The sequence below is a fragment of the Protopterus annectens genome, chromosome 6.part0, assembly GCF_019279795.1.
Source record: "Protopterus annectens isolate FY-2018-M chromosome 6.part0, PAN1.0, whole genome shotgun sequence".
Classification (NCBI taxonomy): domain Eukaryota; kingdom Metazoa; phylum Chordata; order Ceratodontiformes; family Protopteridae; genus Protopterus; species Protopterus annectens.
The window spans coordinates 1,404,793,849-1,404,818,666 of record NC_056737.1 but is presented as its reverse complement, the minus strand read 5'-3'; the positions used below and the strand labels follow the sequence as shown (position 1 = coordinate 1,404,818,666).

Here is a 24,818-nt window from a genome sequence, read left to right as displayed (position 1 = left end):
TTGATACCATAAATTATGCTAGAGACTCTGGTCAACTTGTTACTTCACTGTTTCTAGACCTCTTTAAGGCATTTGATAGTCTCACACACTAAGCTATTACACAAACGTTCCTGTCTTGGTCCCCCATCATCTTCCCTTGCTTGGTTCAAAAAGTTATCTCACAGACAGACAACAGTCAGTTAAGTGGCATGGCTATCTTTCTCCCTTTCTACCAAACATCACAGGGGTTCGTCAAGGATTCATCCGTGGACCCCTTTTGTTCAACATCTTTATAAATAATCTTCATTTATCCACCAAGAAATCCAAATTAATCCAGTATGCTGATGACTTAACTATTATTTCCTTGTCAAATAACCTAACTGACCTGCAACTCATGACCCAAGAAGCTTTTTCATCTCTTGAACTCTGGTTAAACAACTCCCAGTTGATACTTAACCCCAATAAAACAAAACTCACACGTTTTTTATCCCAAAAAGTCAAATAGGAAATAAACCACATTTCATATTCATTCATTAAATAACACACTAATTGAAGCAGTCCCTTACAGTAAGCTGCTATGTGTAATCATGGATGAACACTTAAAATCTGATCTCTGTATCCAAAGTAACATTTAAAAAACACCAAAAATTAGGCATGCTCTACAGACGCTCTCCTTTTCTTAACCGATCCAACAGAATCACTCTTGCTAACACATACCTATAACCTTCCCTACTATATGGCACACATATCCTTACCAATCTCCAGATCTCCCCGTTATCTAAACTTGAAGCTTGCTACAATAAAATTGCAAAATTTGCCACATGTTCAACCACATCTACTCACTGCTGCACCTCTCTCCAATCATTAGCATGATTAGGGCTACCACATCTCCCCTTTATGCAACTCTTAACAGCCAACAACATTATATATAAATCCACTGCCTGCCCTGCTCTAACCTCCATTTTTTCTAGCTACCTTCTCCGTAGATCTGTAAGATTCAAAGATAAACGATGTCTATCACTTCATAAGCCCAAGAAAAATGCTGCCTCTACTGTCATCACATCTCTAAAGTTTGGAATGATCTTACAATAAATATTTAAAATAACTAACTTTTTCTCATTTAAATGTGCACTGAAAGAATTCTTAAACAAATCATGGATCTGTTCCTGCTCTAAGCCCACTTAGTTCTATATCCCTTTGCCCTGGCTAACTTTTACAACAATCTTCACACCTCTGACTAACTCCTCAACAACCTCTGCCCCTCACTTAATCTTTCTCTGCATTCTCTCCCTCCTACGTCTGTTTTTATTTATACTTACTTGTTGACTGCTCTTCTGTTACTCCTCGTATCTCTCCTGTCTACCCACGTCTGCTACTGTTGTTGCACACACTGATCCCCTTCTTCACCCTCTCATCTGCTCTTGTGCTGCGCCTTGTACTGTCTCTCCTTCCTTTTTCCTATTCAGGTAGTTACTTAGGATTGTAGTGAAGTTCCAACTTTTGTTGCCTTTGTGAATGTCCTGCATGTCTCTTCCAGTGCAGTTTTTTGACATGTATATTTTATTTGTATAAGAATTCTATTGTAAAGCATTCTGTTGTAAAGTATTATTAGCTACCATGTACCATGGAGCTCTTCTTCGCAGGCCTTTGCTCAAAATGAGATCCTAGGACACCAGTCAGACTTTCCCAGTAAACAGATGTCAAATAAATTTGGGAACAACACTCTCATCCCCTGGAAATCCAGGTGCTTCTTTTCCCAGCTTAAAAAAATGATCTACTTTGGTGGAAAAACACCATCATGCAGAATCCAGGAGCAAACTACTTTCTACCAGAGGCAGACAAAAACATCACCATAGACAGTTCTGGGATAGCCTGGGGAGCACACTTAGGATTCCTGAAGGTGAGGATATTGGAAAACTTCACATAAACCAGAAAGAGTTGCTGACACTGTTTTTCGCAGTGAAAGCCTTTCAAAGCAACCTGTCCCCAGACGCACTGCATATTTAAACAGAAAACACCACAGTCATGGGGTACATAAACAAGTAAGGTGGAACAACTTCTTACTTCTTGTGAAGTCAGGCAATAAGTATTTGTTTCTTGCCACAGGAATTGCAGCTGGCACTCATAGCATCCTTCATCCCAGACCAGAACAACATCATTAAATATTCTTTGAGCAAGAACCTTCTGAACCTCAATAAATGGATGCTGGAGAGAAAGAGGGAGAGAGAGAGAGAGAGAGAACTTCCTAGACCTTAAGCATCATTGAAGACACCCCAATGTAGATCTCTTTGCCTGTCATCAGAACAGCCAACTACAAAGGTTCTATTCAAGAACCCAACAGACAGGGACATGGAGAATTGACACCTTCTCCTTCATATGGACAGACCTCTTCCTGTGTGCTTTTCCTCCATTACCTGTGATCCCCAGAATACTGATAAAAGTGTGATCAGACAGGCTGAGCATGATAATTATTGCCCCTTTCTTGCCAAGGAAGTGCTGGTTCTCCCTCCTGTTGATTTTCAGCAAAGGGAGATATTGCATTTTTCCACCAGAGATAGATCTACTCACCAAGTTAAAAGGGTCTGTCATACATAGTCACCTGCCAGTACTCAAAGTAACAGCATGGAGGATTGGATTCTAACCCCCCAAGAAATGCAAAGTACACCATTAAAGTGCTATCTATCCTGAGAGAGGCAAGAAAACCTATTACCAAAAAGTCATACTTATCAAAATTACAGCGGTTTTCTTCTTGGTGCCAGACCAAAAGTATCATGCCGCCACATGCAGACATAAATAGTATGGGAATATCTTTCTAGGTTATTTCATCAGGGCCTTTCTTATTCCAGTATCAAGTGCCTTCTTCATCCATCTCTGCATGCCTCCATCTTCAGCCCCCCATTTATTCTCGCACCCACTTAAAACAGTTCCTAAAAGGGTTTTTAGGACTTAAACTATGTTCTAGAAAAATTAAACTTGCCACCTTTTAAGTCAGCAGATTGTTTCTTTAAAGATGCTTGCATGGAAGACTACCCTACTAATAGCTATTACCTCAGCCAGGCGGGTCTCAGAACTGTAGGCCCTGAGGTGTAAAGAACCTTTCATTGTTTTCCTTAGGGATAAGGTAAACCTTAGAACTAACTCCTCTTTTATGTCCAGTGTAGTGTCAGATCTCTCCTTGAATCAAGCTACTCAACTACCAGTGTTCTTTCCAAACCTGCAAAGTAAAGCTGAACAAATCCTACATTGCCTGGATAGTCAATAGATTGGGTATTATCTGGGCAGAGCAAAGTTCTCAAATAGGGCAGAACAACTGGACTTTACAGAAGGGAAAGAAGGTAGATTCATCTCCAAACAGACAATTTCAAAATGGATAACCAGTTGCATTGCTTTCTGTTGTACTCATTGTGCTAAGCCACTACCAGTCCAAGACAGAGGGCAGACACCACTGCTTGCCCAGAACACATGTTGCTCTGTCCACACATTCACCAAGCACTAAGATTTAGGCAATGCCTCCAAGACTAGGGCAGGATTTGCTACTGCTGTCCTACAGAACCTGCTGTACCATGGGTCACCAGACAGCGTACCACCCAACCCTTTAGCTTTGGGTGTCCTCCCAAGAATCAGTACTACAACACTGACTACTAAGAACATAGTACATTTCTGTCGCACTTACCATAATTGTAGATGTTTGAGTAGGTCAGTGTTGCAGTACAGACAACCACCCTTCTATCCTTGTATCTGCTGGCCTCTCACCCATACCTGGAGGAAGTTTTGGCTGGGTATCTCTCATCCATCATCGCCTCCCTGTACTCCTAATACATGACTGAAATCTTATTTTTTCTCTCTGAAACTTTGACAGCTGGAAAGGTTGTGTTGTCTTCAGGCATTAAACTGCATAACACAGCCTAGAAAAATTCCTGAAAATGGTGTTGACTGTAGCCCCTGTTGTATCTTGATATCCAGACATTGGTCCTGTGCTATCCGCCAGCTAGGTATGATGCAAAGGCACTGGAAATCTAGCAGGTCACAGGATTCTGCATGACAGTAAGATCCAAGAATCAGTACAACATTGATCTACTTGAACATCTGCAATTATGGTAAGGATAACACAACTGTACTGTCTGTCTGTCTACCTATCATTCTGTCTATCTCTGTTCTCAGAAAGCAACTGTTCCAAGCTGCATGCTACCTAAAATCCTACCACTCTCTCCTTCATCCCAGCTTCGTCTTTCCTACCACCTCCATTTTATTTATGCATGACACCCTGACTGCAAAGTCATAATTTCTTCCACCCTATGCAGCTGCACTGATATTCTCCTTTCATGGTTTCAAGGTTGCCTAACTGAAACAATTTCAAAGGTAACCTACACTACCATGAGTCAAATACAAATGTTCCCTTCACCCGCATCCTGACATGTACCATATGTCTGTGTGGAGACATTCACCCTAATTCTGGTCCAGGAAACAATTTAACCTACCTGTATTCCAAACCACACAGTAAAGCTCCACTAAATCTTGTCAGTATTAGTCTAAGAAATTTGCACAGTAAACTTAGACCTGCATTAATGCATTTCTGATGCTACACAGATTACCTGACTAAAACAAAAAAACAAGGATAAGAAACTATTTCCTCCAGGCTGCAGTATACTACATACTGATTGGAGAGGTAAAAAGGGAGCTGGGATAGCCATTTGTTTACCCTAGCACACTTCAGATTATCACCTACCAGCACACAATTTCTCAGTGCAATAATACTGAACTAATTATCACCTTCCTCAAACTTAGACATAAACGCATCTGCTTCAGTGCTCTATACATCCTGAGACAATAGCATCCCTGCAATTGAAAACATATTCTACTGGACAAAGATTGGATTTCAATCACCGTGACTTCATCAAAACACTTGATAAACGTATATGGATTCTTAAAAAAAATTATATGAGTTAACACAACCTGTCACTAACCTCACTAGGTATAATAAATAGCACAATAGCTCATCAGCGATAAACTGTAGTCGAACATATGATCCTTATAAAATTGCATCCACTTCTCACTCTTTCAGGTGCTCTTCATGACCTTCTTACAGTTTATGATTATAGGCACCCCTTGTGCATCCCAAAACACTACTACTAATAAAGCAAAAACACCAGCAGAGATACCACACACACAAGTTTAATGAAAATAAGCACTTTCATCCCACAGTACAGTCGGGCTTCATCAGATTAAAATTTCACTACAATTTCCCACAAGACTTAAATACCAAATCTCATGGTCAATCCATCCAACTGAAAAAAAAAATAAACAGGACTAAGACAAAGTATCGTAATTGCACTCTTATTGCATACAATGTCACTACCTGATACTACTGTAAGAACTCTCTTCTAGAAGCATTGTTATATAAGATTATTGGTCTTGTATCCCACTTGACCAATTTATTATGTTCTAGTCTTTTTACCGTTATGAAGGTCTGTTACTATTTTTTTTCTTTATTGTATTATACAGTTTTCTTTCTACTAACAAAATAGTTTACTAACATTGGAGCTTTTCTCTCCGGGCTTCCACTGAAAAAGGGTTTTATGCCCAGTTGGACTCTCCCGGTAAAAAAATGTAAACTAAAATAAATAAAGTCATTAGTATAACCTCAGTTACAATGATAAAGTAAGTTTAAATTGAAATTTAAAGTAATATATATATATATATATATATATATATATATATATATATATATATATATATATATATATATATATATATAATGTGTGTGTGTGTGTGTGTGTGTGTGTATCACAATCTACACTAGTTTAATGTAGAAATACCTTGTATGGAAATATATTATTATTATGCAACAATTTTAAGACATTTTGTTTTTTGTTTTGTTTTTTTGTTTCAGAAAAAAATTCCTTTACCCAATAGGGGGATAACTGGAATGCACAAATAGTAGCCAGAGAATTAATTTGGCAAATAAGACTCACTGGGTCTCAGTGATAGGATTAATTTTTAATGGAGTACTAGAGTCGACAGCCATGAAGATTTGATCTGTTGTTTAGGTTATTATTTTATTAATATTACATTCACCTCATTGAATTGTTAATTAATAACATTATAAAAGTGTCAGTTTTTTTAAACTAGGGTAGATTGTGATATTTAATTCACATGTATATTTATTTACATTTCACTTTAACTTATTTTATCATTTTAATTGTGTGTGTAGCATCTCTCCTGGTGTTTTGCATTTTATTTTAATTCATTTTGTGCCAGAAGAGTTTGGTTATTTGTTCAACAGTATTATGACATAGTTCACAACATCACAAAAATTTGATAATTAGGCCCTCAAATTGTGTAACTTGAATGGATTTAAATACCTACCATTGGATATTGCAGCACTGGTATTGAATTATATCTTTCTGAATAGACTCAACAAAATGGCACCCAGGAAAAAAGAGAGGAAAAGTAATCCTGCCCGAAGTCTTTAACACAGAGCGAAATAATTAATGGGTCTATATTATGTTGCAGAAACAGCATAAGAATGAATGCCGTTTCAGCGACACACAAACCGTGAAATAAGAATACAGCAAAAGCCCAGGTCAGATGTTTTTCCTAGGTAGAAAAATCGGTAGACCAGCAAGACACGACACACAATTTAAAACATTTCAAAGTGGGGGACTTCGCCTCACACACCCCCACCCCCCCCAACTTAATATACCAACTACAAGATCGCACTACAGTGGGCTAAAGGGCAATGTCAAGGTGACGGCCGAGCGATTTTTTTTCCATAGGAAAAAAATCGCAGACCTGGGCTTTCACTGTATTTGTATTTTGCCTTTGTTCTTATGCCGTTTCAGCCACACAATATAGACCCAAATTAATCCATAAACATGATATAGCCTGGAAATCATGGTTAAAACAGAAAATGCAACAGAGCCACCAGATATGCAGGCAACTCCATAACCTGAACAAAAGTGAAGTCTCTGCAGGAGAAAAAAAACTACTAGCATGCACTCCGAAACAACACTAAAGCTTTTTTTTTCCTCTCAAAATTTTTTTATTTTTCAAATACAGTTGAATAAATTCTATAGTATTTGTATATAACATCTTAAGTAACTGTACACTATTTATATCAGCCTGACACTGTAACAGAGCTCAATATATACAATTATTTTATAGGTATAACAATCCAGTTGTCAGAGTGTATCTGTTCAGTTATTGCAAAGCATCAAGCAATGATGAGACTTTTTTCCATGGATTGTTAATAAATGGCTTAGGATGAATTCTTAATTCTTTACTTTTAATTTCCAACAATGCTGTGGTCTTCAGTAGGCTTTAGAAGTCTTCCAAAGTCAGTATTGTGTTTGTATTCCATCTTCTTGTTATACACTTCCTTGAGATTGCAAGTATTGTCCATACTAGATACATATTTGACTCATTCAAATGAGGACCTTCGTACACATTTAGTAACACTAGAGCTTTAGATAAGTTAAACGATTCATTAAATAAAGCTTGTAAAAAGTTTTTAATACCATTCCAAAATGGCTTAATTTTAACACATTCGAAAAAAATGTGATTTTAATCTGCATTATGTATTTGCTCACATCTCCAACATATTCCCTTTGTGGAAGAATTAATTTTAGTAAGTCTATCTGGAGTTAAGAATGCTCTGTGCAAGCATTTCCAATTAAATACTTTCCAGTATTGTGTAAAGAATGTATGTTTTATTTATAATAAAATATTTTATTTAATTTCTTCAGTTAGCTGTAATGAGTGTCCTTTTGTTATATAATTCCAATATGAGGATTTGGGTGTTGTTTTATAATTTATCAATATCTTGTAAAATTTCGAAATACTATTTCCCATGTCATAATCATTATATATGATTTCTTATAGGATTTCGTAAGTTTAGGTATTTCTTTAAATGGACAATTACTAATTATTCTGCATAACTCTTGTGAATACATCAGAATGCTTTGCATAGTTAGCCAATCTTGTGGAATGTTGTATGTTGTTTCTATTGTTTGCATATCCAGAACTTTTAGTTCTTTGATATATTGAAACCAACAAATAAATCCTTTCTGTTCCCAAGAAATTAATTATTTCTCTGTATATTTTATGTGGATAGCTCTTTGTAACTATGAATGGTGTTAAAAGATCAAACCAGGTTTTTAAATCTATATTTGTATTAATAATTTTCCTAAATGAGTCAATGTAATAATTAATCATGTGAGTTTTAGTGGGCATAGTTATGTTATATTGCATACTAATACATAATATGTGCCATGGCAATTTGTTTTTCTCTGTTTGAAATTTGTTTTGTAAATCAAATTAATTTATTGATATTACACTTAGTAATTCTTTCCAATTTGCAGAATAATTTGGACTTATCCATTCTGAGATTGTTTGAGATATTGATGCTTTTATATATGTTTCTATATCAGGAAAGTTTAATCCTCCCTGTTTCCATGGTCTGATATGATATATTAAAGCTATTCTGTTTCTTTTGAGAAACCGTGAAAATGTTATTAGGCATAAGTTTATTTCTTTGAGTATATTCTTTCCTGGTAACAGGTGTATTGCCAAAGCTATATATAGAATTGTGGGTAGTAAAACCATTTTTATTAACTGTAGTCTATCTTCAAATATTGATATTATTTTGTTCCAATTTTCCACAGAGATTTTAATTGTATTGATGATATTATTGTAGTTTTTTGAGACTAATTCATTATTATCCTTGTATAACTTAATTCCTAGATATTTTAAAGTAGATTCTTGTTTCCCTATAATTTGATTCCCCTTCGTCTGCAATTCTTTTTTTTTTTTTTTATTTAAAAATAAAAATTTTGATTTTGATTTATTGAAATGGAGTCCTGAAGTCCTGTAAAATGTGTCAGTTAAAATATCTAATTCTGCTAATGTCTCTTTTGTATTGGATAATGTTAATAATATGTCATCAGCAAAGAGCATTACTTTAAAAATGTATTGTTCATAAACATCTACTCCTTTGATTTTTGTATTGTAACATACTGAATCTGCCACTATTTCAATAGCCAAAACAAATAGAATCGGTGACATGGGACATCCTTGTTTAGTACCCTTTGTTATATGTATAGATTCAGAGGTGAAAGGACCTAGCTTAACATACACTTAATTATTTGTATATATATTCTTTATAGATGAACAAAGGAAGGAGGAAATTCAAATAACATGAGAATTTTGAATAAATAGCCCCAATTTAGGGAATCAAAGGCTTTCTCTATATGTAAGCCAATTGTGATCGGCTAGTTCTCTCCTCTGCTGCACTTTTACTAGCTTATTAGTCTAGCACTTTACCAGACTTCTTGTAGCAATTATTGTAGCACACAAAAGTGTTACCAGCACTAAACGTTCTACAAGGAAACGGCTCCAGTACTTATTATTAATGCCCACCTCTCCAGGCATGTCTAAAGGTCAGTTCCCTGTGCTTTCTCTTATTAACTTGGTGAACTTGGGCATCCTGAGGCAATGTAGCAAATGCCTCATGTACACAGTCAACCCTCTCCTCCTACCTCCCAACACTCTGACTTGCGAGAGATGCACTTATATATCCAAACTGGAAGCCACACACTCTCCAGCCAAGACCGGAATAGCTGGTCAAGAGGAGAAGGTCAACACTCGCACCACACCACATGGAACACATAGCCCTCCAGAACACACACCAGCACTGCCTTCACATAAAAACACAAACCACACCCCCACCTTTGTGGAGGCTCTCAATAAAATTCTATCCAAACAGCAGAGACCTCCAAGGCAGAAGCGCACTCGACCAACACAACACAACACTAATCACGAGACACATAACTCTCCTAAACAGTGTGCCACTCAACCAAATCCCCTAAGGCAAAACAGCACGCCCAACATGCTAGTCATAGGTGAGTCAATAGTGAGATACACTGATGTCCCACTCACTAAGTTGAATAGGTTGAATAAGGAGAAAGTAACAGTCAGCTGCCTGTCAGGTGCCAGGATCTGCCACATAATGCATGCACTCAGGTTCCTCAACAACAGGTACAAATATGACTCTGTCATTGTACATGTGGGTGTGAATGACCTGAAACATACCTTCCTTGACTACATGAAAAGAGACATAAAGGAGCTTTTGGATTATGTAGCCCAATCAGGTATAACCCTAGCCCTGAGCAGCATCCTACCATCACCCAGAATACTGCAGTACAAGCATTAAATGATTGATTTCAACAATTGGTTAAGTTTCTGGTGCCATTTTAAGGGGATCCATTATCTGTCTGCCTGGGATAACATGATTGACAGACCTCGATGCTTTACAAAAGATGGCCTACATCTGTCATCCCTGGACTTCCATATACTGGCCAAGGCTCTTGCCACCCGTATAATGCCTTTTTTTACGCGGTGTTCAAAAGATCAAATTACCACCATAACAGCTACAAACAAATGCAATTTGAGGGTTATGCTGCTCAACGCTAGAAGTCTAAATTTCAAAAGGCACCCACTCGAAGCACTCCTTAAAATGGAGAACATCGACATTTGTTCTGTAACAGAGACATGGTTCAAGGCAGCAGAAAGCACCCCTGCACTACCAGGCTATAACTCATGCCACACCTTTTGGCCCCAGAACTTGGACCGAAGCTCCAAAGGTGGTGGTGTTTCCATATTCATAAAGGATGTGCTCACCTCCAGACTGGTAGCCCAACATAATGCATCAGAGATACTTCAGGTGCATCTAACATCGGGTAAGACAGCGATTCAGGTTGTAGCCTGCTATAGGTCCCCAACCATGTCCCAGGACTCACGTTCCTAAGCACCCTGAAGAAGATTAGGGTCCAGCCTAACACTCTCATACTGGGCGACTTCATCTACCCCTCCATTAACTGGGAAAACTACTCATGTACCAATACACTTACCCAACGTTTCTTGAAATTCATTAATTCCAGTGCCTTGGACCAGCTCGTTCTTACCCCCACTAGAGGTAGCAACATCCTTGACCTGGTCATTACTAACATGGGCGAACATTGCTCTACACCAATAGTCAACTCCTCCCTGGTTAGATCCGACGATAAACTAATCACCTTGGAAATCCCCCCCCCCCCCACAAATGCATAGATCTGGCCATACCCAATAGAACCAAGACACTCTCCTCCAAAAATAGGAAGCCAATCTGGTGGTCCCCTGCCATAAACAAACTCTACAACAGAAGGAGGAAACTGATGCGGAATAAGGTGAAGCCCCAAGAGTGGAAAAAACTCCCTTATCAGCCTCAACAAAAAGTTGAGATCCCTCATCAAATCCTCTAAAGCTAGCTACAAAAACAGAATTGCAGCAGATAGTAAAGACAACCACAAGGCCTTCTACAGTTATGTAAAGAATCTCCATGGCAATACCCAGATTTGCTCTGAGCTACTGCACAATGGTACCTCCTATACTGAGCCAACAGATATTGCCAGTATACTAGCCGACAGATTCAGTGCCAACTTTACCCTCTCTCCCCTCCCAAAGGACCTATCACATTAACAGTAGATTGCCAGGCATCCAGCATTCCTGCTGCACAGGTTAAAAGAGCACTGTTGAAGGCCAAGAATACAGATTCTGTGGAACCTGACAATATCCCTGGCTGTGTTCTACATGAAATGCAGAGTGAACTGGCACCTCACCTGTGTGCCCTGTTCAATCACAGCCTCATCTCAGGCTTTGTCCCAACTGAATGGCGCACTGCTACAGTCATCCCCCTCCACAAAGGAGGGGTGACTACAGACCCTGGCAACTATCGCCCCATTAGCCTAATGAGTCTGATATGCAAACCTATAGAACGTATCATCATGGACCTAATAAACAAGGATATAGGGAATCTACAATCTCTGGATCTCACACAGTTTGGTTTTGTGAAGGGTAGATCATGCCTGCTCAACTTGGTCAACCAGAGCTGTGGATAAAGCCAAGGTGGTTCACACAGCCTACCTTGATCTGGCCAAGGCTTTGATACCATTCCCCACTCAGGAATCATAGAAAAACTCAGTAAGCTGTGCATCAACCCCTATATCACTAGGTGGGTTGCAAACTGGATCACAGATAGAACTCACAGTGTGAAAGTAGCTGACTCCAAATCAGACTGCCGACCAGTCACAAGTGGAGTCCCACAGGGTTCAGTCCTGGTTTCTGTCCTGTTTGGTATATACTTCTCTGAAGTCCAGGCCAACACGAAGGGACTCTGGCTGACAAAGTTTGCAGACGATTGCAAGTTAGGAGCTATTATTAACTCCCCAAGTGATGTTGACATCCTACAGAAAGGCCTTACTGAGGCCAACTGGTGTCAGAACCATGGCCTTAAGCCCAATGCCAAAAAATGTGTTCTCATCCCCTTTGGGAAAAACCTGGTTCCCATGAATTACCCCATCGATTGTAGTCCACTGAACACAGAAGGCATTTTAAGAGATCTGGGAACACAGGTTGACAGCAACCTCTCTTTCGACCACCACATTGCCACTGTGGTCAGAAAGTCCTTCTATGTGGCGCATCTCATTACTAAGGGTTTTGCATCCAGGAGGAAAGAGGTCATTGTCTCCCTCTACTCTTCCCTCATTAGGCCAGTCATCGAGTACAATTCCCCATTTGGCATGCACCTCACTAGACACCTGCAACAACTGGTGAGGCCGCAAAAGTACTTCACAAAGAGGATTCTAGGCCTTAAACACTTGTCCTATATGGACAGACTCAAAAAAACTCCAACTATTCTCTGTCTCATATCGCCTACTTAGAGGTGATCTCTGCTTGAACTTACAAAGCCATGTCTGATCCAGCTCTGTTAGAAATGCTACATTTAAAGAAATCTCAATCCCTCCACACCACACACTCCAGAGACCTCAACCTCATTACCACAATCAACAGAGCGTGCTGGAGGGACAGGTTCATAACCCAGAGACTGTCCATGCTATGGAATAGACTTTGCATACATGTCAAACAGAACACCTCACTGGCCTTCTTCAAGAGAAATCTTGATGAGTGGATAGGAAGTAGAAAATTCACCCCGGGGATTACTTCATTGGCTCCACTTGACAGAGGGTGGCACAATGCCAGGGTAATCTATGAGCTAGGCTTGTAAAGGCTCCAGGACCATTAGCCTAGTACACACCTATGAGTGTTTCTTTATTTTCTTTATTAACATAATCTATAAGAGAAATTATCCTTTTAATATTGTCATGTGTGTGTCTATTATATATAATTCCAGTTTGATCATTATTTATTGTTTTGGATAGTCGTATTTTCATTCTGTTAGTTAATATTGTCATAAATATCTTATAGTCATTATTTAATAATGATATAGGTCTATATGAGGTACAGAGGTTTAGGGGATTTGTTTTCCTTTAGGATTGGTGTGATTAAGGAATATCTCCAAGAGGGTAGTATTAAAGCTTGTGACTGAATTTCTAATAGAGTTTTATGGAAGAGGGATAGTATCCTTGAAGGAAAAAGTTTATATATTTCCATAATTATGCCATCTATAACTGGAGCTTTATTATTTTACCCCCTTTTATTGTATCTGTAATTTCTTTGTAGGATATGAGTGCTTGCAGATCTAGTTTTAAATTTTCTGGTATTTTTTTATATTAGAACATTTTTCATCTAGATTTAATTGATCGATATGTATATTTTCTTTTTGGAAATGTTCCATATAGTGATTTCTATAGGCATCAAGAATGTCACCTATATCCAAGACATTTTTCCCTTTCTTTTCATGGAAGATACTTTTAATGTTATTAGCTTTTGATTGTACTTTGATTCTTGTGGATAAATTTTGTAGATATTTTGGAGAAGTGGCCAAGGGATTCATTTTTAGATTTTCTAAAGCTAAACTAGTTTTGTGTGTTAGAATTTTGTTGTATTTATTAATACTTTTACTTTTTTTCATCTCCAAATTATTTTGATTCTTTTCAGCTTTTACTGACAAACGTTTGGATTGTAGATCTAAAATTCAAAATCCCATTCTCTGATTTTTTTTTATACCAAGTTGGGGTTTTACCATATATGTAAGCTTTTAATGAGTCCCATATCATTATATTATTTATCTCTGTGGTGTACTTAATATCTATGAAGAACTGTAATTCAGATAATAACCAGGGTTTGAACTCTTTAATTTTGGAGTTAAAGATTAATGGCTTGTACCCATTTTGAAGTTTTAGTGTCAATGAATTGTGGTCTGAAAAGGCGCAGGGCGTGAATGAGAAATTAATGATTTTAGAGTGCAAGTCATAGGCAGCAAATATTTTATCTATTCTAGTTTGGGTACCAAATCTGTGATCTTGATGGGAAAACAACAAAGGTTTATCTTTAAATTTGAAAGTATCTACAAGATGAAATGATACTACCCATGTGTTTAAAGCTTTTGATACAGCAGATGTATGCATCGGTCTTTTATTTGTAGTTTCAGAAATATCAAATATACAGTTAAAATCTCCTCCTAAAATTAAGTTGCCTTTATAATTATTGGAAATGAAATCCAAGTGTTTTTAACAGTTCCTGCTCCAATGCCTGGGAAGCAGTATAGATTGGCTAGGGTCCATATTCTGTTGTTATATATAACTATTAACTAAAGCTTTTTTGGTCTCCTTGATTAAGGTCCTACATACCTCAATAAAGCAACTAATCAACCCCCACTTTTAATCGTCCCCAGAAGGTATCATCATCAATTTTGACACTCGCTTCATCCAAACCTTTACTAAACTCATTAAAACTAACAGCTGTACCAACCCTCCTAGCTATCCGCACACTGACATCCACAATAATACTTTTACTGTAAACCCAATCCCCACATCCACAACCCAAACATTTCTATTGAGATTAAAACCTACAACACTAGCTGTAGATAACTTCCCTATAGACTACCTTAAAATTGTGACAAATGCAGTAGCCTATTCAGTATCCATTATCAATCAACAGATCAGGTCAAGAAAACTACATTCCAGCTATCTGAAAAAATCTTGCATCCTGCCCTTACATAAAAGAGGACACCATAAAACTAAACGCCAGTTATAATCTTTCTTCCTTTTTACACTCAGTTGCTCTGACAGCTTACAAATAATATCCTCTCTCCTACCCAACATGTATTTGAACCAAATTGCAACACAGCAGCTGTCCTATAGGACTTTGTCAGTACTATCCACCTTAATAGAATCATTTTCTAAATGAGTTCCCCGTTATTCTCAGTTCTTGTCAAAGGCTTTTGACACTTTCTGACAAGACAAACTGCTTCAAAAGCTACAGTGTATAGGTCTCTTGAACTTCAGCCTCCAGTAGTTCAACAGCTGTTTAACCAAGAGCTTCCTTTCTTCCAATCACTCTGTGGGATACCTTAATTATCTATATTAGAACTGATACTACTTAATATATTCATAAATGACCTCAAAAAAGCATGCATGCATGCATGTGTCCCTAATTCAGCGCGCACATGACTCACCTCTCATATATGCACCTGACAATCTGTCTAAACTCCAGTTACCCTTCTGTTCCACTGACATTATGCTAGACAGCTCCCAATTTCTGCCAAAGCCTAATAAATAAATAAATAAAAACAACCAAATTAATGCAGCCTGTGAGTATGAGGTGTTTATAGTCACAATGGTAAAGCTTGGTCAGCTTGCAAAGTTACCTGCAGAATCTATGGAAATGTTGGTTATTTTGTTGAAATATGCATTTAATTAGAAAAGTGTTTTTAAAAGTTTTCAAGTAATTGAGGAAAAGCTGAGGTGTATTTTTATAAGAAAAGTACAAATTTGGAATCTGAAAACAATTTGATATATGTACTTAAAAAAATCCTCAAAAAGCAGGAAAATGCATATTTGTTGGTGAAGAAGAGACCTGTCATCAGAAAAAAATATTGATTAGTGAATGGAGTACTAAGTTTAAACTGGAACAGAATATAATATGTTGATAGATATATTTTTAAGCTGCTAGAATTAAGATAAAACTAAGCAGTTCCACATTCACACTGTCATGATTTGGTCATAGATTCATTCCCTAAGAGACAAATGGCACTCAAATGTGTGTACAGAAATAAATCCTATAATGTTTTGTAGCAAGTTGTTAGCACTGTGGCAGGCTAACATCAGGGCAGAAGAGTGTACAAAAAGTTGGAGATGGTAAAACAAATTCATGGTTTCTAAACACAAGTACCTGGTTATTATGCCAATGAAATACTTAATACTGAAGGTGAAAGTATTAGTGATGCCAAAGAGAAGAAATGTATGTGCTCAGATATAAAGTCTATAGTTGTGATGACATTAATATGTATGTTTTATAAGAAAAATCTTAATTTTTGCAATAAAGCTCTGCAGTGATTAGAAGCAATGCTAGATCAAACCAAGACTGTAATGGAAAAATAGAATTACTTGTTTTCAGGCAGTAGCTATAATGTAGAGGAGCACGTCATATAAATGAATATTGATACTCCCGCTATAGTTTATGTTCAGAGATGCATGCCTATGGCCATAAGGCAAAGGATTGATTAGGAGTTGAAATGAAGAAATGGGGAGTCATTACCTAGCAAAATGAAACAACACACTGCATGTTAACAGTAATGAAACTGTGTGTGTATACATATGGTTCTACTTTAAATCGAATAATCAAAACTTCAACTCGCTTAACAGCAAGATGACAACAACGAAACTTGCAAAACAGCGAACTCCCGGAATGGTGAATTTCGCATCCTGGAACTAACCACTTGGCCACCACTGACAAAAAAAAAAACTACACAAATAAAACCCACCAAAGTGGGGGGCTTTGCCCTCCCCAAATATTCCAACTCTGAGATGGCACTACAGTGGAGAAAAGGGCAAAGGTCGTCAGTGTTGGCCAAGTGGTTAGTTTCCTGAAGGCAAAATTCGCCATTCCGGGAGTTCGCTGTTTTGAATTTTTCTTTGTTGTCTCACTGTTGAGCGAGTCAATGTTTTGTTTCTTTGATTATTTCAAGGGGAACCATGTGTATGTATGTATGTATATATATATATATATATATATATATATATATGTGTGTGTGTGTGTGAATTGGATCCAAAATCTGACAGTTGAGGAAGAATGAAATTGGACAACACAGACACATATTTATGGTAAGTACCTAACTTTTATTTTTAAGTATTGCAGTATTGCAACCTTATAAAGCAAATAAGTTGTAAAGTTTTCTGCTTTGCTAAATTTTGCTTAATGACCATGTATTGCAAATATTAATTTTATAATTAAGATTAATTTGAGACACTGTAATTCCTAAGAATTTCAGTGAGATAGTTTAATGCCAAGTTGACCTAATCAATTGAAATGACAATGTTTATCAGATAAAGTAAAATTGTCTTGCTAAAATTAAAAGAATAATTTGAGTGAGTAAATTGTTAATCATGGTTACAGTTTCATGACTGTTATTATGGGAGATTTAAAGTATGTTAATTATTTCAGCAAAAGCTGTTGAATAGCAATGAATTTTTAGTTTTCTTCTACTTCCTTTGGCAATTTTTTTAAATTTTGTATGCAAGCATCCCTTTCTTCCTTGCATTACTCTCCCTCATCTTACTTAATAACCTTCTTCTTATATTCATCATAATTTTCTTTTTAGATGCGAAGCATCACATATGAAACCGTTTTTTTACCTTAATTCCTTTCACAGTTGCCCTGTAAACAAGGTGCTTTTTCTTATTTGCTTAGTTTTCAATTCCATTTTTAATTACCTGTTACCACACCACTTTCAAAACTGCCTCATAATTCCTCATCTGAGTTGTCATTACCCTGCCTTTTATACCCTTTTTGAACTAGCTTCCCATCTGTACATTATCTGACTTCTTTAAATATTTCCTCTGTCTAGCACCCTTTGTAGTTTGAAAAGTGTGCCATGATCTCAAATCTTCAGTATGTTCTAGTCTTCCTTCTCCCACATCTTCTCAGTTAATTTATGAAGAAACAGCAAGTTTTTCTTCTCCCCATTTAGTGTTGCAGCAAGTGCTGCCTTGGAATACTTACTTGCCACAGTCCTCCAGTTTTTTGTCAGATAATCTCTTCAAGTAAGAAGATTCTGCCATTGTTAGGAATTACATTATTTTGTGTGTTCGCAGCAGTTTCTTCCAGGTTGATAAATATTCTGGTGTCTGAGGAAAGAAACAGTTTTATCTTTGGTAGAAATGTGATTTGAGCCTTAATTCCACTCTGCTTTAAAACGTTTATTAAGGGTTAACATTTTCCTTTGTTTTTAATATTTTAGTTGCGTGGTCATTATCAAATCTTAATAAAATTCATGCCCAGTTTATTTGGCAATTACAACCACGTTCTTTTTAGTGCCAGTTCTTTATCTAAGTAAAAAGGGAATTTGATAGCAATTGATCTTGCTGGTGAATTAGTTGTAGTAGATGCAGGTTTCTTATAGCTATGTGGGTTCTTATTGTACAACATGAGAATACTTCTTGTAATTGCAAAGTTTGTGGTGGTCATCTAGGCAGAAAATTCATCATATCCTTTCCTGGAACACCAACAATTCTTTTGTTCTTCCTCTCCCACTTCTGAAGTCTTCATTTAATTTACTAACTCGGTTAACCTTCCTTCTGTACCATCAAGATACATTTTCATGTCCTTGCTTTTGTTTCATATTTTGCTTGTGATATAAATAAGACATGTTGGTGGGACAGATATGTGCCTCAGAGGATCCCCATGCTCTGGAACAGGGACTCTCCATCCATGTGAAGCAGAGGTCATCCCTACCTTATTTAAGCATAACATTGACCAATGAATGGGAAATAATAAAGTGCAGTTTTTTAATGAAGTCCGTTTGGTCATTTTTTTTTAAGTAAAGAATCTGATTGGTAAAACCCCTTGCTAAAGGTAATTTTTAGTAATAACCAAGTGTGTGGCATTTTGAGTCCTGTAGTCTAAAACTGATCCTTAGTAATTTAGTCAAGAGTTTTTGGTTTATAACTCTCAAACTATTGAAGAAAATAATTTCTGCCAGTAGAATTATGAAGTAAAGAAGGCATTCCAGTAGAATTTTTTTCTTTCCCTTGAAGAGATAAAAAATTCATGTCCAGAGTTCACACTTTTATGCAAGACATCTATTTAGAGCTGTTACTGTTCAATCATATTTCTTCTCTTGATCCATGAAGGCAAATTCCATATTTTATAGGTTTATAGTTATATACTAGACAAATGACCACCAGGGCCTTTATAAGACTAGCTGTGCAGTCCAACTCAATTGTGTCCCTATGTATCACAGGCATTTATTAGGAGGAGGTATGTTTCTTAGGAAACTTCTAGAGTTATTTGGGGGAAGGGGTGTGTTAGTTTGGGCATCAAAGACATGTGGGCCAGACCTGGAGTGAATTTCCGATTTCCCATCCAGTGGTCAACGTTATGGTTAATTAGGGTAGGGATGGCCCCAACTTCACATGGACCGGGAGCCTGTTACAGAGCATGGGGATGCTCTGAGGGGGTTTATATCAGAAGAGCGAATGCTCTTATATCAAACTTTAAAATGTGAAACCTAAAAATGTTGAAGGCAGGGAACATCGATTTTTTTTCCCAGGGAGAAAAAAAATCGATGGGCCGTTCTTTGGACTTATGCTGTTTCTCCACTGTGGTGCGATTTCGGAGATGGTATATTTAAAGTGGGGGGAGCACAGACCCCCACATGGGTGGTGTGGAGGGGGGGGGCTTTGCCCCCCACTTTATTTTGCCCATACATTGTTTTTTTTTTGGTCGCTGATATGTTCCTTAGACATTTTAAGGTTTTGCGTTTTTAAGTTCGATAAAAGAATGTTCAATCTTCTGATATAGATGCCTCTGAGGGACATACCTGTCTCACTAACATGTCTTATGTATATCACAAGCAAAATATGAATCTTTGTATCTAGTGGTTCTGATGCTGTTCATTTTGCAGATGTGCAAAAGGTCACTCATAGCTGTGTCTGAGTATGCCTTGTCTGCTAGGCATACATCGCCTCTCAGTAACCTGTATGAGAGAGAGCATATAGAGATAGGGCTTTAAGGCGATCCATATAGGACAGTGTTTTTATATCCTAGATTCTCCTGGTAAGAAATCTTTCTGGGCATTCCAGCTACTGCATATGTTTAGTCAGGTACATACAGACAGGAACATTATACTCAGTGAGTCTGTTAAGGGCCAAATAAAAGGGCATTATGTCTTTGTGGACCTGGATGCCATGCCCTTACTTATAAGTTGGGTGACATACAATTATTTTCTTACTACTTTGACCACATGTTGATCAAAGGCCAGATTACTGTCTATATATGTTTCTGTATTCTTGACTATGGGATCATTTCTTAGTCTTATGTCTTTCCACCTCTTTGAATAAACTCTGTCTTGTCAGGACTTTCATATATACTATCCCCACAAAGGTGTTTTACTTTCAGCTCTGGAGGTGAGAACTTCTCACCCACAGATAGTAAAGTGAGCATTCGTACATTACTAGATCAAAAAGGATTTAGCTGACATTAAAGTAGTTAAAGTTTTCAGTCTATCACACACACTGACAACAGCAAGAACATCTGTTGTGATAGGTCAACTGCCTCTTACCAAGAAAAAATGGAACTGGGGAATTTGGCCCCCACAGTTAAGTATACCCTTTGTACTTGTTGCTTCATCATCTTTATCAATTTCAAGTAATGGCTTCAGTCGACTGAATCAGTATGAATCAGTGCTTCTCCAGCACAAGATACACATTTAAATTGACTTAAACAACAGCTGACCATAGTCAGATTTGGTAGGTCAGTTAAGGACCTCTTGGTGTATCTAGTTTGCTTATTTCCTTATGTGCTGCATAAACTTCAGATTTGTCTTAAAACCACCAGCCTCTTGTAAGTGACGCATATTTGCCCCATGCATTTTTGAATTCTGTCATTTTTTGAGTCTTCAACCTTTTCAAGGAGGGAGGACTGTGGCTTTTATAAGCACAGGTCTTTGAATGAATTTATCTGTCCATTCTAGCTCCACACTTGGTACACCTTGCTAAAGTAGCAGTCAACATGTCGGTTACTTACATATGTACCTAGTTACCTCTCTACTATTGAAGTGTTAGTCTAGGTAAACTGTACTAACTTGTTACCTTGTTAACTCCATCTTTTAGCCTTCTCTATCATCACTGCCTTTTGTGTTTGGCCTACATTTTCTAGGGGTCTTTGGGCTAATACAGCCTTTGGTGTAAAACTGTGTGTATGCAGCTCTGTCTTTCTTCCGTAATTTCCATTGAATCCAACTCCCTTTTATGTTTTCATATTATTCATTTAAATATTTTCAATTTCCTGTTTGATAAGCAGCGTTTTTCTTTTGTACACACACACACACACACACACACACACACACACATTTACTTGTCTTTCTCGGCAATAGCTGATGGCAACAGCTAATTAAAAACCTGTGGTAATGTTGAAATCTGATGGGAGGGTGCTGTTCAGGTCAACTGTCATCATGATACCAATTTCTTTCTGAAGAGTATCATTGTTACATTGCTAAACAATTGTACTTTTATTTGGTTTTATGATGTTTGTTACATGAATGATTTTTTTACATTCAATAAAATACATATTAGAGAAAAATGCATGCAGTATGCTTGCTTTAAATCATGTTTTGACTTGTTTTTTCTTTTTGTTTAGTTTGAGAAAGACAAGCAGCATGACATCCGCTCATTCTTTTCTCCAAAATCTGATGCAGCGAAGAAATGCAAAAGGTCATCTGTGGAAATACCTGCAGAAATAACCAAAGCACAAGAGCCTGTTGATCTTACTGAACCAGGTGAAATTAAAAACCATTTCAGCTGTGAAGAAAACAGGGAAGTAGTAAGTGAGCAAATATTGAAAGACCCAGACTTTCAACCAGAAGCAAAACGCTTCAGAACTCAAGGAACACCATCTCAAAGCAGGAATAATGCATTAAAAAGGAAATCTCGGAGCGGAAAACCAAAACTTATATTTACTGTTAAGAAAAGTGGACAGCTGGCTAATGGGGTGAATCTTAAACCCAGTGGTGCTTTGGAAAAGTTCTGGAACTGCACTGCTTGCACTTACAGTAATAGTCCTTTGTTGCCATATTGCGAAGTTTGTGAGATACCACGAAGCAATAATAGTAAGTAGAATGCTGCCGTCCTTATGCATTGTTTCAAGGTTGGATCAACCAGTTTTGTGAATAAAAATAAGCAAAACAAGAAAATATCCAGGTATTTTTTTAACTTGCTAATGATTTTGATTACACATACTGAAACCATGTGCTTCTTTTGAGGTAATTTAAATCCAGATCATATGTCTTTTTTGTGGCAGTGAATGCTGCCATTGTTTCTTATTGCAGGCAACCAGCCTCAACAGATTTATTTTCACACCCTTTCCTATTCAAGGATTGACATTTGGCTTGCGTTCTTTTGCTGGGCAAATAAGTTTCCACTGAGGGAAAAAAACTTTCATGTTATTGAAATTGTTCTTTTGTTGTACTTTCTAGTTTAGGAAAGTTATTTTGAAGGTAGGAGGATATATTTTAAAGGACAGTGAACAGACTTAACTATACTTTTAAATGGGAGTGCTTGTTTTTTTCCTGCCATTTTAAATGTTTAAAGTTATTGAAAAATATTTTTTCTGTGGAGAAAACTGTACTTGTTTACTTTTTCTGGCTGTCAATGTGTTTTAAAGTGCTTTTTACTGTGTTTTTGTGGGAGGAAAAGTGACTTAAAATTTTTACCTGCTTTTGCTGCTTGTTTCCCCTGGGAAAGAGGCACCATTTTTGGTTTGTCCATAGAACAAACTACTTATCCCATAGTCTGTCCTGCTCCAGTCACAAAAATAAAAATTTAAGCCAGCAACCTTTGCCATCACTGCAGGCTAGCAATTTGTCTCAGCTACAGATGATTTACTCTGCTGTGGCCATAACTTTTTCCTCAAATAACTCATCTTTTACTCTGGATCCATCTGGTGTAGCACGTTCAGCCACTGTGGACCAAAGGGTAGTCATGTCCTCTGTGGCTACTGGGATCCACTCTTGTTGGTCCTGGGAGAGGGTGCAAGGAAGGCTCCCCTGTTTAGTCAGAAGGTTGTGCCCATCCCTGGGGAAGCTGCTGCTGCTGCCATTAATAACACCTATGGCCCAATTTTTCCTGTCAAAAAGAAACAGAAAACTGAGCATGTATCTCCTCCTCAAATTTCCCTAAACAGGAGTAGTTTACTGGGTCTGCCTCAAGGTTTAATTCAGGCTATTGATCCTTCTTATAAGGTGGTTTCTGGTCAAAGAAAGAAACATACCTCCTTTCCTGAAGACTCAAGATTCTGAACCTGGACAGAATGATGAAGGGACAGATATAGGATTTACTCCTCAGTTTTCTGGTTCAGACTCAGAGGAGAGCGTGGATGTTCTTCATCTCACATTGCTGCAGTCCTTACACTTGGGTAGTCCGCTGTCCTCGGTCGGCCCGAATATCAAAGTATAAGGCTGACGTCGGTCAAGGCGCATTTGACTGACATCAGGGCGTCAGGGTACAAATGCGCATGACCGACGTCATATCCTCAGTCTTTTTTGCCGCATGGTCCGATGCAGAAGCAGCTTTGCAAGTGCCGGTTGGCGTTCTGAGATTTTTCGTTTTCGAAGTTTCAGACCGAGTCAAAGTTGGCTAAGTACCCCGTTGGGGAATATTTTAGTTTTTTCTTGCCTCAGTGGTTTACCAGATGTCAGAAAAAGTGAATAATTGCATTTCTTGTGGGAAACAGATACCGCATAGAGATTATCATACTTTGTGTATTCCTTGTTTAGGGCCTGAGCACGACGTGGTTGGCTGTCGCTCTTGTGCTAGATTCAATAAACGCACTATAAAGAGAAGGTTGGATTGTGCCAGGTTAGTCTTTGGGAAGCGGTGCAATTATAAAATGCCGTCGGATGCTCCGACGCCCGCTTCTTCGAAGAAGCGCAAGGACAAAGCAGTTAAGCCTAGGCTGGAAGAACCGTCTGTACCGGACACCGGTTCTTTAGAGGTGTCGGTGGAGCCGGTGGTTCCACCGGAGATTTCTTTGGGTTCCCAGGGAGAGACTTTGTTATTGCAGGATGTGGCCTCTCAGGAGGCAGGTCAGGCTGAAGGGGCTTCTCAAGTTACTTTACTCCCCTCCCTTCCTAGGGTGGTTAGGACCTCTCCTTCTGTTGCCAAGGCTTCTCCCAGAGGCAGGCCAGGTTTAGCTTCAGTTGGTGTCACCCCTAGTTCTTCTGGAACTGTGCCCAAGAAGCATATGCTTAAAATGGCAGAAGATTTGATTACTTTGATTAGGGGATCTTTGCCTCCTCCTGATAAGAGACCTAGGGTGGAGCCGGAGCCAGGGAGTTTTGAGCAGGCTTCGGATGTTTCAGAGTCTTCGGCTGAAGACTTGCAGGAGTATTCTCATTATTCTGACTCTGATGTGGATGATTCTACTCCTTCTGCTTCTCCTCCTGAGGATTTTTCTTTTTCAGAAACTCTTCATTCGATGAGGGAGCATTTTAAGTGGGAAGGTCAGGACTTCTCTGATTCCAGGAAAAGGCTTAGGGAATTTTTGTTTTTACCCCAGCATAGGCCTTTGGCTATACCTCCTGTTTTAGATGTGGTGGAAGATGTTTTTGCAGAAGCTTCTCTTAATTCTGATTCTTTGCCTCCTGCTCCTGTTAAACCTGATAGATATTACAGGGTGCCTGAAGCTCATAAGTATCTTTTTAAGAGTCCTAGGGCAGACCCAGAAACTGTTAGTCAGGGGCCTAAAGGTGTTAAGGCTTCTGTTGTCAAGAATCCGGTTCCTTCAGACAAAGAGGCCAAGGCTTTGGATAGATGGGGAAAGAAAGTTTATACTTCTTCCACTCTAGC

General features: G+C 38.0%; 1 protein-coding gene across 1 annotated transcript in view; it reads left to right on the top strand.

Moving 5' to 3' along the window:
* ZRANB3 (zinc finger RANBP2-type containing 3) overlaps positions 1-24,818 on the top strand; it is a 2,104,294-nt gene that overhangs the window by 1,829,133 nt on the left and 250,343 nt on the right. The window contains exon 13 of the mRNA XM_044074946.1: positions 21,613-22,081. Within this exon, the coding sequence (XP_043930881.1) occupies positions 21,613-22,081 (469 nt within the window). The remainder of the gene's footprint in view (positions 1-21,612; positions 22,082-24,818) is intronic.